Below are 14,084 nucleotides of genomic sequence, written 5' to 3'. Positions count from 1 at the left end.
CATAACACGGATTTAAGCTTAATGTAACGCTTTCTTTCGAAACCATCTGAAAGTATTTCCGATTTCTAACCGAGGTTTTCAAATTTAACGACGCGTACTCCAATTCTATTTGTGAGTTAAAGTCCCCACTAATTATTTTTATATATGGAATTTGTATATTTACGGAATATACCATAGCAACTATGCTGCTTGGCGGCAGAGATAAGCATGGAGGTTTTTTGATTGAAATAAGGTTGATTTTAGCTTGCAAGTTGTTGATTGTTTAAGAGATTAACCTATGCATGCTCTTTGTCAAGTTTTAATTGCGACTCGTTATTAGTATTATACATAATTTATTTTGGATGGCTATGCTTTTGTGTGTATGTGTAATACGTTAATGTTTGTATAAGTGTTAGCTAAAAGTATGAAAGAAGGTGTTTAAATTGTGCTTTTTGCATATTTTTATTCGTTGCATATTTAGTATGTCGCCTTGTTTTACTCAACACATGTAGTACGTCCTCGGACGAGCTCGACAACTGCAACATTGATGTAATAGAGCTATTTGTGAGGGATCGCTATGTAGCGATAAAGCCGCCAATTTTAAACACTAAGTTGTGTTGTTATTCAATTTTATTCTGCAATTAAAGGGGTTAAACTAAGATTTTCGTGGCTAATCAACATTTCTTAAATATAATTCAATGGGTCCCGTCGTGGAACTTGGTCGAAATATCAACAAATCCAAAAATATTATTGTGCACAATAATATTTATGGATTTGTCGACGACGGGTACACCCGTTGAACTTTATTTAAGAAATGTTTGTTGTGTAATTTTTTGTTGTTGAATTGAATTAAATGTATATTCGTTTATTCATTCATTCATTTTTGTTCGTCGCCGAGCAACTTTATTGTGTTCCAGTGGGAAGGGCGTGGTTGCCGGTGTAATTACTGCACGTTGCAGGACGTGTCCCTCGTCGGATCAAGCAGCTAGATAAGTATTTTTTTAAAACCTGTAAAAAAAAAACTCCTATTCATTAAAATGGTGCAAGGAAAATTACCAAGGAGTGCGGCGCGGCCGGTTGGTCGGTGCGGGCTAGGTGTGCGGGCGACGGGTCTTGCAGTCTGCACAGCGAAGCCGACACCACGCACGCCGGGTGAGACAACGCCGAAATGTCCACCGCTTGCACGCAGCGCACTTCTATACTCCCATCTAGTGATTTAAAGAACAAACAATATTATTTTTTTTGCTTCGTTTTATTCTTCGTGTTTAGCCAAGTGGTGACAGCAGATCAGAATACAGTGGTCGCAACCCCTTCTCTAATCAGTGGCGTGCATGGAGAGTTTGCACAGGGTATGCAGATGATATAAAATGAAGAAAATCTCCAGTACGAGTTATAAATACTAAAGGGTAGGCTTTTAATAACTCTAACAATGTCTATCCATAAGTTTTTTACAACTCGTGCTGGAGATTTTCTTCATTTTGTATCATCTGCATACCCTAATGTATGTTCACAATAATATCTAAATTTAAGAGAAAATGTGACTGCAATAATTTGAAAATTAGAAGCAAAAATATACTTGCAGTGCAATATACTAAACTACATAAAATAAGTAATTCATTGAGGAAATTGTATACAATTTTACAATAAATTACCAGTTGATATATTGGAGATTAAACGTAAGCTTATAGAAAAGTCGTATTATAGTATTAAGGACTACATCAACGATAAAAATGCTTGGGTGTTATTAGTAATGCTTGGGTAGTATTATTGCTCTAACCAGGTTGCTTCTTTAATGAGTTTTTAAAGAACAATGTGAGATGGTGATAACAAAAAAAAATAACAACCGGCAAAGTTTGTTGTGGGCGTCTTCTTAGACCAGGGCGCGCTTGGAACCCGTAGCTTTAGTTTTAACTTGACGAATTTATTTATCGCCATCAACTCACTCCTATGTCATATTCTACATGTTATGTGCGCATCAAAAGTGCCATCGATGTGCCTATTTGAATAAAGAAATATTTGACTTTGACTTTGACTTATGCATACCCTCTATGCACGCCACTGCTTCTCTTGCCTCGGATGTCGTACGACAAGGGAATATAACCGAGAAAGAGGTGACTAAAGTAATTTAACGGAGAAAAAGAAACAGCGTCCTCTGTGCTAGTGCTACCATCTACTTCGATTCGAAGGGATTCTGCAATATGTTTTTTTTTTGCCGAACATCGAATCCCATATGCAGAATTTGGCATAGAATATTCTGCAAAGTATTTTTAATTAGTAATAATCAACCTTATCAAAAATCTTGCAGATTATGGATATATTTATATTGATTAATTTCTAATTTTCATAGCCGTCTTCTACAATTCGAAATACCAGATCATTTCTACCGCGCACTTGTGTGTGATGTGTTTCCTCAAAAATACAATCTAGGGTTATTCAAGGGGCGGATAAACAAATTCCTTAAAAGCCGGCAACGCATCGGTGACTCCACTGGTGCTGCAGATGTTTATGGGCGGCGGTGATCACTTAACATCAGGTGACCCACTTGCTCGTTTGCCAGCTATTAATATAAATTCGTTCAATTCATGAATGACCCAATAGTTATTTCGCTTTGCTCTAGTACAAGGGATGCCTTTCTAACGGAGCGCTTTGGATACTCACTATTATCGATCCTATTCAACTCGTAAATGGTCACGAGGGCGTCAGCTCCAAAGACTACGAGCTGATCATCCAGTATGTCCAGCACGAACACTTGCGCCTGCACACGAACTATCTTCGCAAACCGATTGTCCAGCTTGGCGTCACGAGGGTAGAAACGAATTTCGTCGTGGCCTTCAATAATGCTGTAGCAACCTGTGCGGAAACGAATACAGTATTATACTAACACCATTGTAATTTTTATTAGTGACTTTACCTGCACTTTGGAGTAATTATCAAAAATTAATAATCATAAAAAACAACAAATGTGTAATCTTTGGTTTCAAAACGTGTCTCATTGAAAAATGTGATAGAAACTGCAATGTTTCCTACTAGATGGCGGTACAGTCGCTATAAGACTGATATGAAATGCATATACTTTTTTCGGCATCGCCGGTAGGAGAGCCGTAGCTTAATTGGTTATAGCGCTCTCTACATTTTTAAAAATTGATTTAAAGTCTGCCAATATAACGCCACGAGCCCTGGCTAAAGAAGTGGGGAAAATAGGTTTTTCGATACTCGAAAATCCTTAGCAATACTAAACTGGACTAGACAGTTGTCCTGGGTGAACCATCATTTATACCAGGATGCCTAAAATTATGAGGATTTGGCCTCCCTTTTGCGGGGGGGCAAGTTCAATCAAAGGCACGCACCTCTAACTCTTCAAACATGTGTTTTTACAATTCAACATCATTTGTTTTAACGGTGAAGGAAAACATCCCAAGAAACCTGCCTAAGCGGTCTAAGTTATCATAACGTTCCGACGTGAAGTCTACCAGTCAGCCATTGGCCAGTGGCCTAAACCATTTCTTCTTCTGGGACGAGTCTCTTGCCCTGTAGTAGGCCGTAATGCTTTGATAATGATGATGGCGATGATGAAATCAATATTATAATGGAATACGGTCCTACGGTCGCTCACCCACGCGTCAGACTGACCTTATAAATGTTACACAAACTTCTACAGTCGTTCACGAAACGCTGAATGCCGCAACAAATGGACGCACATCGATGGGGCTGCACTAACTAGAGAAAATACATCGTCGTCAACCACGAACAACAGTCAAGAGTGAGTGACTAAGGAGGAGGTAATACGCACCGACGACAATATAGTCCCGCCACCAGAGGGCGCCGGCGGTGACGACAAAGTCCCGCTCGTGAGCTTCGTTGCCGAACAGCTTCCAACGCCGCGCGGCGCAACTGTAGTGGGCGAGGCCCGCGCGTCCCGCTACGCAAACGTGCTGCCCGCTTGGGTCCACCGCGCTGAACTGTCACCATTTACAACGAACTTAAAATTAATATTATGTCTCTATTAATTTTTAATAACATCTACCTACTTTAATTTATTTAGTACCTACCTACTAAATAAATATGATTAAGATTTTAAGATTTCAATTATGGTAAAAAAAATATATTGAAATGCTCAGCGGGGCGTCATGTTAACAAAAATAAAATGAATTAATAAATATACAACGACAATACATTTCGGGCTCGATGGCGACATCGCATTCTAGAAAAGAAATAAGCGTAGCTTGTGTTATGGTTACTAATATAATAGATGTATATGTTTATGAATAATATACATAAATACTTCATATCAGCCGAAAAAAAATCTCTTATTTATGAATATAAAAAATTTCACAATGAGTGATCAAGGCTTCTTTAAGCGCTGGAAATACTGAACGGGTTTCGACCAAACCCTTTGCGCTAGGTAAAGTAAAAAAAAAAAAAAATTTGCCTTTACGAAGTCGCTATAATTCGTTTTCTCCAGACAGCAGTCCTCGTCTAATTTTTAAATAGAAATGACAAATATTGTACATAAAAAAATTTAAATTCTAAATATTCATAATAAATATTAGACAAAAAGATAATGCACAAAACAATCATGATATTAAAAGGTCTAATATCAAAGTAAGAGTTTCTAAAAATTACATACAATCACTAAACAAGCATTTTTTCATGTTTTTTTTTTTTGGTTTTGAAACTTAATCATTGTTTTATTTATCTTTGTTTCATTAACTTACTTGGCTCTAATATTTTTTTTATTTTTTTATAGGCATTTACTATGTTCTACTTTGTTTTATTGGTACTATACATTTATTGTTGGAGGTGGGCGTTCATTGTCGCGACACAGTTTATACTACTGCAACAGTTATCGCGGCACCATGTTTATTGTGTCGATTCTGTACCCTTACCAATATTCTGAATAAATAAATTAAAAAAAAAAAAAATTAAAAGCACGAGTACTTACACGTAAGGGCCAATTGCTGGCAATATAAGTAGCGGGTAGTTGCAACACAATCCATTGCTTCCTGCACTCATTGTCGTCTACAAACTCTTTGTACTTGGCACTGCTGTCGTACTCTAAAGGCTCATCTGCACCATTCTCTTGGTACGTATCGGAGGATGAGTCGATTATCGATATTTTTGTCCGTCGCGTGAGATTATCGTCTACATTCACGTAAAGTTTGTCGTCCGCTTGGAGATACAGATGCCTTTGGTTGCTCTAGAATAAATTTTTCATTATCTTTTTAATCACGTGTTGTAAATGTGTTTTAAATTAATAATAGTAATTAAATATAACCATATATTTTTTTTACAACGTTTGACGTACTCTACGTACGTACTACGGATTCATTAATCCGTATGACGTAACTAATGGCGTAACTATTCAATCGCTTAATTACACACAGGTGTGTAATTAAGCGATTGAATAGTTTAGTGAACAGATTGCTTTTTAAAATCTACTCAATAAATATTACTCCAAATAAAATATTAACGCGTCCTGAACGGCTAAGATTCGCAAACGAGATAATTATGCTTACCCATTTTCTCGTCTTATCTCATGGTAATATGACGAGTAAATGATAGACAAAATTATCTCGTAGCAAGCCTGATACCCTTAGTGATCTAGAAGAACGCCACAACAAACTTAGGCGGGATCAAGGTCTAAAATCTACTACTACTTACTAATATTATAAACGCAAAACTGTGTTCGTTTGTTTGTCCTTCCTTCACGCCCTAATTAAGCAACCAATAACTTGATATTTGGCATAGAGTTAATTGAAAGGACGGAGAGTAACATAGGCTATTTTCTATCCCCGGAAAACAAACGGTTCCCTCGGGATTAGTAAAAAACAACGAACAACGAAAATACGGAGAACGCGGGCAGCAGCTAATGCGTTTATAACCAAAACAGATGCATTCAAATGAGTCCAACCGTTTGCGCACTACGTTGACTATAACCAGTGCCGGATTAACAACGTAGCAAGAGTAGCAATTGCTACAGACCCCGCGCGAAACGGGGCCCCGCATATTTAATACCGCTCATCTCTGCCTGACTGACTGACAGACAGACAGACAGACAGACAGACAGACAGACACGCACACAGACATCGCCTATAGAAATTTACTACACTATTAATTACCCACAAAATTGTAACATTTAAATAGCAAATACGTATTGCATTTAAGATACGTATTGAGTATTGAATTGTATTTTTACTACTTTATACTTAAGAACCCATAGCAGTTTAAGGGCTCTTTTAAAGATTTTGCTACGGGCCCCGCGCTTGCTTAATCAGGCACTGCCTATAACAGAACGATAAATCGGTCGTCCTCATAGAACACATTTTCGGTAACAAAGAACAGAAGACATACACTTACCATTCCAGGGTTCACACTGAGCGGGCTCTTGACAAACTCCATTTGAATTAAATTTGACTTGAAATCCTCTTCTATTTTTACCATCCACAATTGGTATCCTTCTGTGGCCCATTCCTGTGAAAGTGGTTTACGGTGGCTTCTTAATGACGTCAAATTATTTATTTATTTAAACAACTTTATTGCATAACATAGGAAACAAACAGGAACACTTAAATTTAATTATGTGCTAAAGGCGGCCTTATCACTAAAAGTGAACTCTTCTAGGCTACCTTAACTAACGGAATAAGGCAATGAGTGACGGGAAATCGCATTTCTATACATATAATTACATAGATTTTCACACAAAAAAATACATAGATAATTAAATGAACAATAATGTAATAATATATATAGTCAATATAAGTTGGAAGAATTAAAAAGCTAATATACCTTATTTCGGAGTATTCTACAGTTACCACCCTACTGACAAAGTCTGGTCGCCAAACCATTTGAAGTTCCGGTACGTTACAACCAATTAGATAATTAATATAACTGCTTTACCCCTTCAACCCCAGGTTAGCGCATTAACATCTTAGACAGCATAATTTCTTACTGAGAGATTGCAGACAAAAGGTAACATGCGTTATTATATACAAAATGTGTACATAGCAGTGAGTAGTGATGGCGATAACTACAATCGTAAACTTAAAACTAAAGCTACGAGGGTTCCGATCGCGCCCTGGTCACAACAAACTTAGCCGGGTGTTCTTTTTGTTATCACCATCTCACATTGTCATTAAAAAATATTTAAGAAAAAACACAGATGATATTACCCGTTGTACTATTTTTAAGAAATGTTGATTAAACACAAAAAGCCTATATTTCACCGACAATTTGCGGAAGTCATCATGATCATCATCACTGTCATCACTTCAACCGATTGACATCCTCTGCTGGACATAGATCTTTTGTAGGCAGTACCAAAATCTACAGTTCTGGGCGGTTTGTTTCCAGCGGTTCACAGCGACTCGTTCGATGTTGTCTCTCAACCTAGTTGACAGACAACACCAAACGAGGGGGCCGACCGAAAATATAATAAAATGATAAATAATAACCCATTTGCGGAAGTAAAAAAGAATTGGTTGTCTGTAAAGTCGGCTTACTGACGATAGTTGAACGTAACAACGTCGTAAGAAAATACAGATGGAATGGTTGCATTTTTCAAAAGAAAATTTTAATTTTATTTGTTTGATAGATATTATCGTTGCTATAAACAATTGATACCACATTCACTTTTCACTGCACTTCATCCTTGCCGAAAACATGTAAATGTATTATTGTATGGAAGCTGTCCACGCGGACGCATCGCTCACTCAAGTAGGAGAGAGACAGATGCGAGATGTCGAACGCGGCCGACTGTGCCTATTTGTCGCTCGTTCCGCGCTCTCGCTTGCACTTCAAGCCTTGAATGGAACGCCTCAGAGCGAGGTAACGCCGCATACGTCATGTTTTTTCGTGCGTGCAGCCGGCTCCATCGAATTATAAGACGTTGTCACGTCAAAAATAATAAATTTAACATAAAAATCAACGCTTATGAAGTAATTTATTTTAGAAAACTTACCATACTGCAAACCACGAGCGGATTGTGTCGGGCCAAGTCTTGACTGAGGCCGTAGTCCCACGCAAGGGAGCACATCAGCAGAGCGCCGAAGGTACTCCACACAGACACACCTCCACCTTCCCAGCTCACGGCCACTGCCCGACCGTCACCAGTCCATCTGAGGATGGTACGACCTCTCACACTCAAACATCTTCCCGTTACCACGACCGTTTAAGACATGTCATGACATGTCCAAATTAGATTTCAGTTTCATAAATAGCAAATTCCGAGTGGAGAGGCCTTTAGTCCATAAGTTAATTTGCCCCTTTACATTCATTACTCCGTTATTCCTGTAGTCGCCTCGTACGACACCCGAGGAAAGGGGAGGGTGAACAGTACCCTGATTTAATAATATTATTTACGTAAATTTAAAAGTAAAATTATAGAAAAGTCCTATTATAGTATAAGGATCTTCTTCTTTGTCGTTACACTGTTGACAGAGTGGTCGTGGTCATCATGAAGCGTCTTTGAGGTCAGATGTCGCAAGCCCCACGAGCATCCGCCACTTTTCTCGTCTGGCCGAAAGCCTGGTGCACTCGTGTAAAGGACCGCCCACAGCAGACTTAATCTGATCGGTCCATCGCATGGGTGACCATCCTCGACTTAGTGCCATACACCTTGCCCTGCACGACAACGACAACAACACAAACAAAGGACAAACAAATAAAGGACTACGTAATAGATTAAAAAGCTTGGGTGTGAATTATTGCTCTAACCGGGTTGCTCTTCTAATATTTTAAATGACAATGTGAGATGGTGATAACCAAAACAAACTAAGGCTAAGTTTGTTGTGGGCTTCTTCTAAGACCAAGACGTGTTTGGAACCCTCGTAGCTTTAGTTTTATGATTATGGTTATCGCCATCATCTCACTACCGTGTAATTATCATGTAATGTACGCATCAAAAATGCTACCTATAGACCTTCTTGAATAGAGATATTTTTGACTTTGACTTTAATAATTAAGAAGAAAGGCAAAAGTCTAATTGCTTGGACCTTGCTCACGAAATTGCCGCCATGTGGAGTGCTGAGTCGACTGTTATTGTTCCGATCGTCGATTCAGTTAATGGTCCTCTCGCGAAAAGCTTCGACCAACATCTTAAGAAGCTTTCGCTTGGTTGTTGGATCAAGGGTCGGATAGAGAAGGCAGTAGTCCTTGAAACGGCGCGTATTGTGTAAATATCAGAATAAATAAAAATCAAAATACTCAATAATGTCTACATATTTGTACACAACTGTACATGTACATTTGTCACGTCAATTTTCTCATTACTTTTACGCTAGTGGATGATACAAATTATTCAAATTTAAAAGGACTTTTGCGCTTAGATTACGAAAATTAAAGCCTTTCCGATCTAGCGAAATGAAATATCATTTGTTACTTACATGAATACAGGAATTAATCTTTTAAATAGTTGAACTCTTGAACATACCTCAAACATTTAACAGGGCCGGGGTCCCCGGGGAAGTCTTTGGAACTTAGCACCATCGTATGCGACAGCTCCAAACCGCCTGTCGCCTCATCTATCGTGAACACGTCCACTTGAGAACTGACAAAAGAATTGTTGAATACAACATGTAAGTTTTCTTAAGCAATAACAGTTACAGATTTCTTTCAATATGTCCTTCATATCTGTTAAAATGTTTTATTGGCTCGAGCCTTCATCCGGGTTTCATTCGGTTAGAAAAAGCCCTCGGAATCCGCTTGTTTTCCAATAAAAACAACAGCACGTTGAAATATCACCTAGATGGAATTTACAAAATTTTGACAATACCGGTGTAAAGCTGTCAAGACGTGCATAAATAATTAAGGTTTTTAAGCTCGTAGGGCAAGTTCCTGGATGCTTTCTTTTCGGATATAATCCCATGTCAGTCTACAGGGTACGAGATATCTCTATGCCAAATTCAGGCCAACAACTGTTAGATATTGGCATTTTCGGTAGACAGTAATCAGTTATTATTAAGTCTGTCCATGTCACTATCACTAGCGTGTGATTATAATCGCTAACTACAAGATGCAACTTGGTCCAACCAACCACCAACGACCAGTTTTAATTATTTTCCACCAATGTGATCATTATTCAGTAAATCAATTTGTTTGTATACTCATTGAGAATACAGGCGCGCAAGCAAATCCAAGCCAAGCCTATAATAGGAGTCAGGACCCTACACTCTTCAGCACTGATAACTCTTATTAAACATGTCAGTGAAGCTGAGTATAATCATGATTCGGGATAAGTAAATTATGCTTACTTTTTTCTACCGATTGCGATGAGCCTAAACTTGTGGTTGACACGAACACACGTGGCATCGTCAATGCCCTGCGCCCATATGCCTTGAACTGCCTGAAATAAAGTTACATCTCATAATTAAGGCTGTGAGGTCTATGCTAGACGATATATTCCGTGCACAATTCCCACAGCAAACTTAGGTTTCATTTAGACGCTTGTTTTTACAGTCCTTATCTAGTTATTAAGAAAGAAGAATTTGCTACTATAGCTTTGGAAATGGGAAAACAGATATTATGCACTGCTGATGCTAAATGCTAATGGCAAGGCAATACAAAAACTTTAGCACATACTTTATTGTGTTAACAAAACTTTAGCGCTATTTTTTATATAAGTGTCCCTTACATAAAAAAATACTCAACAATAAAGTTTACTTATTTATAACTAAACGGAATCCTACCCAATATTGTAAAACAGTCATACATGGGTACCTAAAACTGAGGATCAGTGCTATAGCTTCACTAAAAAGATGAGAATGGTTCCTTTATTTTTTGGAAGGAAGCGTTCTTACAAATAAATGTATGTCTATTTTTTATTCTAATATGACTAAAGGAAAGACTTGGGTCGATGGGCTAATATGAATATTTCACCTCATAAAAATTTTGCTTCTTTATAAATTAATTATTGACAATTATATGCACAAGGGCATAAAACCAGTTCACATCAACTTAAACCTAGCGCAAACAAGAAATTTGAGAGCATGAGATATAAAATTATACTGTCTGATTTTTTATGAAAAAAAGCGCAAAAAACATACTGTGGAATTCTAGTTAAAAACGATACTCATGTTAATCTTACCCTTAAGTCCGTTGCTAAACTTATCTGAGGTATAAAAAATCAATTATTGTATACAAACTAAAAATAAATATAATGCCATGCAGTGCTAACATAATAAATTACTTAATAGATTAGATTATTATGTAATGTTGTACCAAAATAAAATAGATAAACAATTCGATATGTAGGTACATGTTATGTATTATCTTACGTCAGAGTTCGCCGTACCGCACGGTACAGTATGGTCACTAATAAAAACACCAAAACGCATTCAAATTGTTCCATCTATTTCAGAGGTACGAAGACAGACAGACAAACAAAAGTAAACTGTAAGACGCTTGTTTACTGCGCCAATGGTTTTTATTTTAAGAATACAGCAGCTTGTCTTGCTTGTAATGATCATTTATATTTTTTAATTATTTTTAAGTTTCTACGCACAGCGGTTTTCTGACTTGCGAATCAACGAAAATATCTTCCAAAATCGTGAGTGAGAAATTACTACGCACATTGGATTTCTTACTTGCGTATGAACGAAACTATTTTCTCGAAGCGTGAATGAGATCTTAACTATCACTAAAACTTTTTGACCACTGACAAAAGATATTTATTATCTTGTCAGTCGTCAAAAACTTTCAGTATACATATATATAATACTAGCGTACCCAGCCCGCTTCGCCGTGCTATATTTTGCTTTATTTTATTTAAACAATAAACTTACATCATAAATTTTTTAATTTAAGTCTCATAATATATCAAATCATTTATTTCTCTCCGTATTCATTCTCTTCTCGAGCGGGTGAAGATCATTATCTACACCCATGTATAAACCAACAATAGAATATCATCATAGTAAATAAAAGCTGTATTTGACAGTTTCACAGTTCAAAAATAGGAGTGCTCCGATCGTCACCAAACTTTACAGGATTACTTACCAGGTCAATCCAGAGATTCCTGAAAGTTTCATAGAAATCGGTCCAGCCGTTTCGGAGCCTATACGGAACATACCCACACTCTTTCTCTTTTATATATATAGATTATATAATATTACTCATTCATGCTTTGTCTATGGTCGCTGAAATACTATTTGTATGAGGTAAACTTGACTTGACTTGACTTTGAACTTTAAACACAACTTACATTAGGATCAAACTTGAGATTTGGTGCAGTGAGGTATGCAGCCCTGCCATCATTGAGTGTAATGCCGAACCCACACACCAGCGGGGAATATTCAATATCATTGACGTGAGTATTGTCTTCCAATATGGGCTCAGCTGGAAATGTAACGTTAATTTAAAAAAAAATTAATATGCAAATTGGCTTGTGCTTTGAAACCCAGCCTCAGTAAAGGAAGAGTGGTTATTCATATAGGCCTATCACAGGCACTTATGAAGTGTTCATACATATAATATGTTTAATGTGATAACTTAATTCGTTAACTTAAACCTAAAGCTACGAGGGTTTCCAACGCGCCCTGGTCTAAGAAGAGCCCACTAAAAACTTAGCCGGGTAACTTTTTTTTTGTTATCACCATCACACAGTAAATTTATATAAAGCTATTATTATTATTTACAGAGGGGACGCCTGCCATTGCCAGACGGGTGATCAGTCCTCTGTAAGGATTATTCCACCCTTTAAGAAGTTAGAGCAATTCACACCCTTTCACAGCTTTTTTATTGTTTAAGTAATCCTTAACGTTATAATAGGATGTTTTATGTTATAAAATAATATACAATTGCCCTTGATTGAATTAGAAATTTTGTGTAGCCTAGGAAACTGCACAACAAATCTTCAAAGATATTCTACCTCAGGGACAATCCGGTTATGTGGGATTTTTACCCACTAAAACCACCTCTGTGGCCATCCTCGGCACATAATTGGGAGGCTCTGGGATCTCCTAAGAACGCACCGGTGCCTCCCTCGTACAGCGCATGTAGGGCTCGTCCCGGGAGAAAATATTCCCCCGACCTCATTTGCCTCACTATGACTACGGTAAGCTGCTGTCCTACCCGGGTCGTGTAAATTGATATTAAACGGCAAGACCCCATCCTGTCCGACACGACCCGATGAAACCTATGGCCTACCTTTAGAAACTTGCTGGTTGATTGAGAAAGGTCCGACACAACCCGATGAAACCTATGGCCTACCTTTAGAAACTTGCTGGTTGATTGAGAAAGGTATCCGCCCTAGATCGAGGCAGTAGTCGCGGTTTTGAGTGCCGTCCCAGCGATACCTCAACAGATGTGCACGTGTCGTGCATACGAGGATCTCTGTGCCTGATATGCAGCACATCCGAGTTATGTGCCCGTCCCATACAAGAATTTCTTTGAACTGGAAAATTTATTAAATGTTTTTACTTATTTACTATCTTAAAGAAATAAAGAAAAATAGCATTTACTCTAATAATAATTTTTTATCTGTACTTTTTTTTTTTAACAATCAAACAAGATAACACATTTACCTTATAAATGTGGCAGATTGTACAGTAATAGATTTTCTTGTAGCATACAACTTATGTATTAAGTAAAATGGGCTTTCTTAAATATAAAATGAAATGAAACTGACATTTTCCTGCATAAAAGTAAATTTTAATTCAGTTGGGCTATCACGCAACATTTTGTGGGCCTCTATGAGATAAGATCAGTAAAGGGACCTTGTGGCGCATATCTTGGCACTGGATATCTACAATAGTCCCCCAGTAATCTGGCCCCAGTCTAATCCAAATTGTCTATTATTATTAAAATATGGAATTTTTTTATTGGCTCTGTACTTTGTCAGATTACAAGGTACTCTTTTGTAAAAATACTGGGGGTGCACTGTATTTGCTTTTTATCACAGAAGAATTGTCCCAAGGAAACATAACTTCAAAACATAGGTTCAAGATAATACTTACAATTGTAATTTTCAAGGAAGGTATAACTTCCTTTACAAAAAGTTCTGCGGAATCCCTCCTGAGACTTGCCATAGGTGGGTCACATTGTTGATATGCTGTTTGTTCACTCTGTGCTTCCACATTGTATAAGATCAAATGTCCCTCTGATGTCTACAA

General features: G+C 37.6%; 1 protein-coding gene across 1 annotated transcript in view; it reads right to left on the bottom strand.

Moving 5' to 3' along the window:
- Positions 1 to 14,084, bottom strand: part of LOC120633053 (guanine nucleotide exchange factor subunit Rich) — a 49,541-nt gene that overhangs the window by 33,999 nt on the left and 1,458 nt on the right. The window contains exons 3-13 of the mRNA XM_039903135.1: positions 13,929 to 14,078; positions 13,183 to 13,366; positions 12,176 to 12,309; positions 10,227 to 10,318; positions 9,407 to 9,523; positions 7,937 to 8,093; positions 6,337 to 6,450; positions 4,922 to 5,176; positions 3,770 to 3,938; positions 2,638 to 2,829; positions 1,036 to 1,187 (exon numbers count right to left, since the gene is read on the bottom strand). Of these exons, the coding sequence (XP_039759069.1) occupies positions 1,036 to 1,187; positions 2,638 to 2,829; positions 3,770 to 3,938; positions 4,922 to 5,176; positions 6,337 to 6,450; positions 7,937 to 8,093; positions 9,407 to 9,523; positions 10,227 to 10,318; positions 12,176 to 12,309; positions 13,183 to 13,366; positions 13,929 to 14,078 (1,716 nt within the window). The remainder of the gene's footprint in view (positions 1 to 1,035; positions 1,188 to 2,637; positions 2,830 to 3,769; positions 3,939 to 4,921; positions 5,177 to 6,336; positions 6,451 to 7,936; positions 8,094 to 9,406; positions 9,524 to 10,226; positions 10,319 to 12,175; positions 12,310 to 13,182; positions 13,367 to 13,928; positions 14,079 to 14,084) is intronic.

Source organism: Pararge aegeria, chromosome 21 (assembly GCF_905163445.1).
Source record: "Pararge aegeria chromosome 21, ilParAegt1.1, whole genome shotgun sequence".
In the NCBI taxonomy this organism is placed as follows: Eukaryota; Metazoa; Arthropoda; class Insecta; order Lepidoptera; family Nymphalidae; genus Pararge; species Pararge aegeria.
Note: the sequence above shows the minus strand (reverse complement) of the source record. Positions and strands in the feature narration are given on the sequence as shown.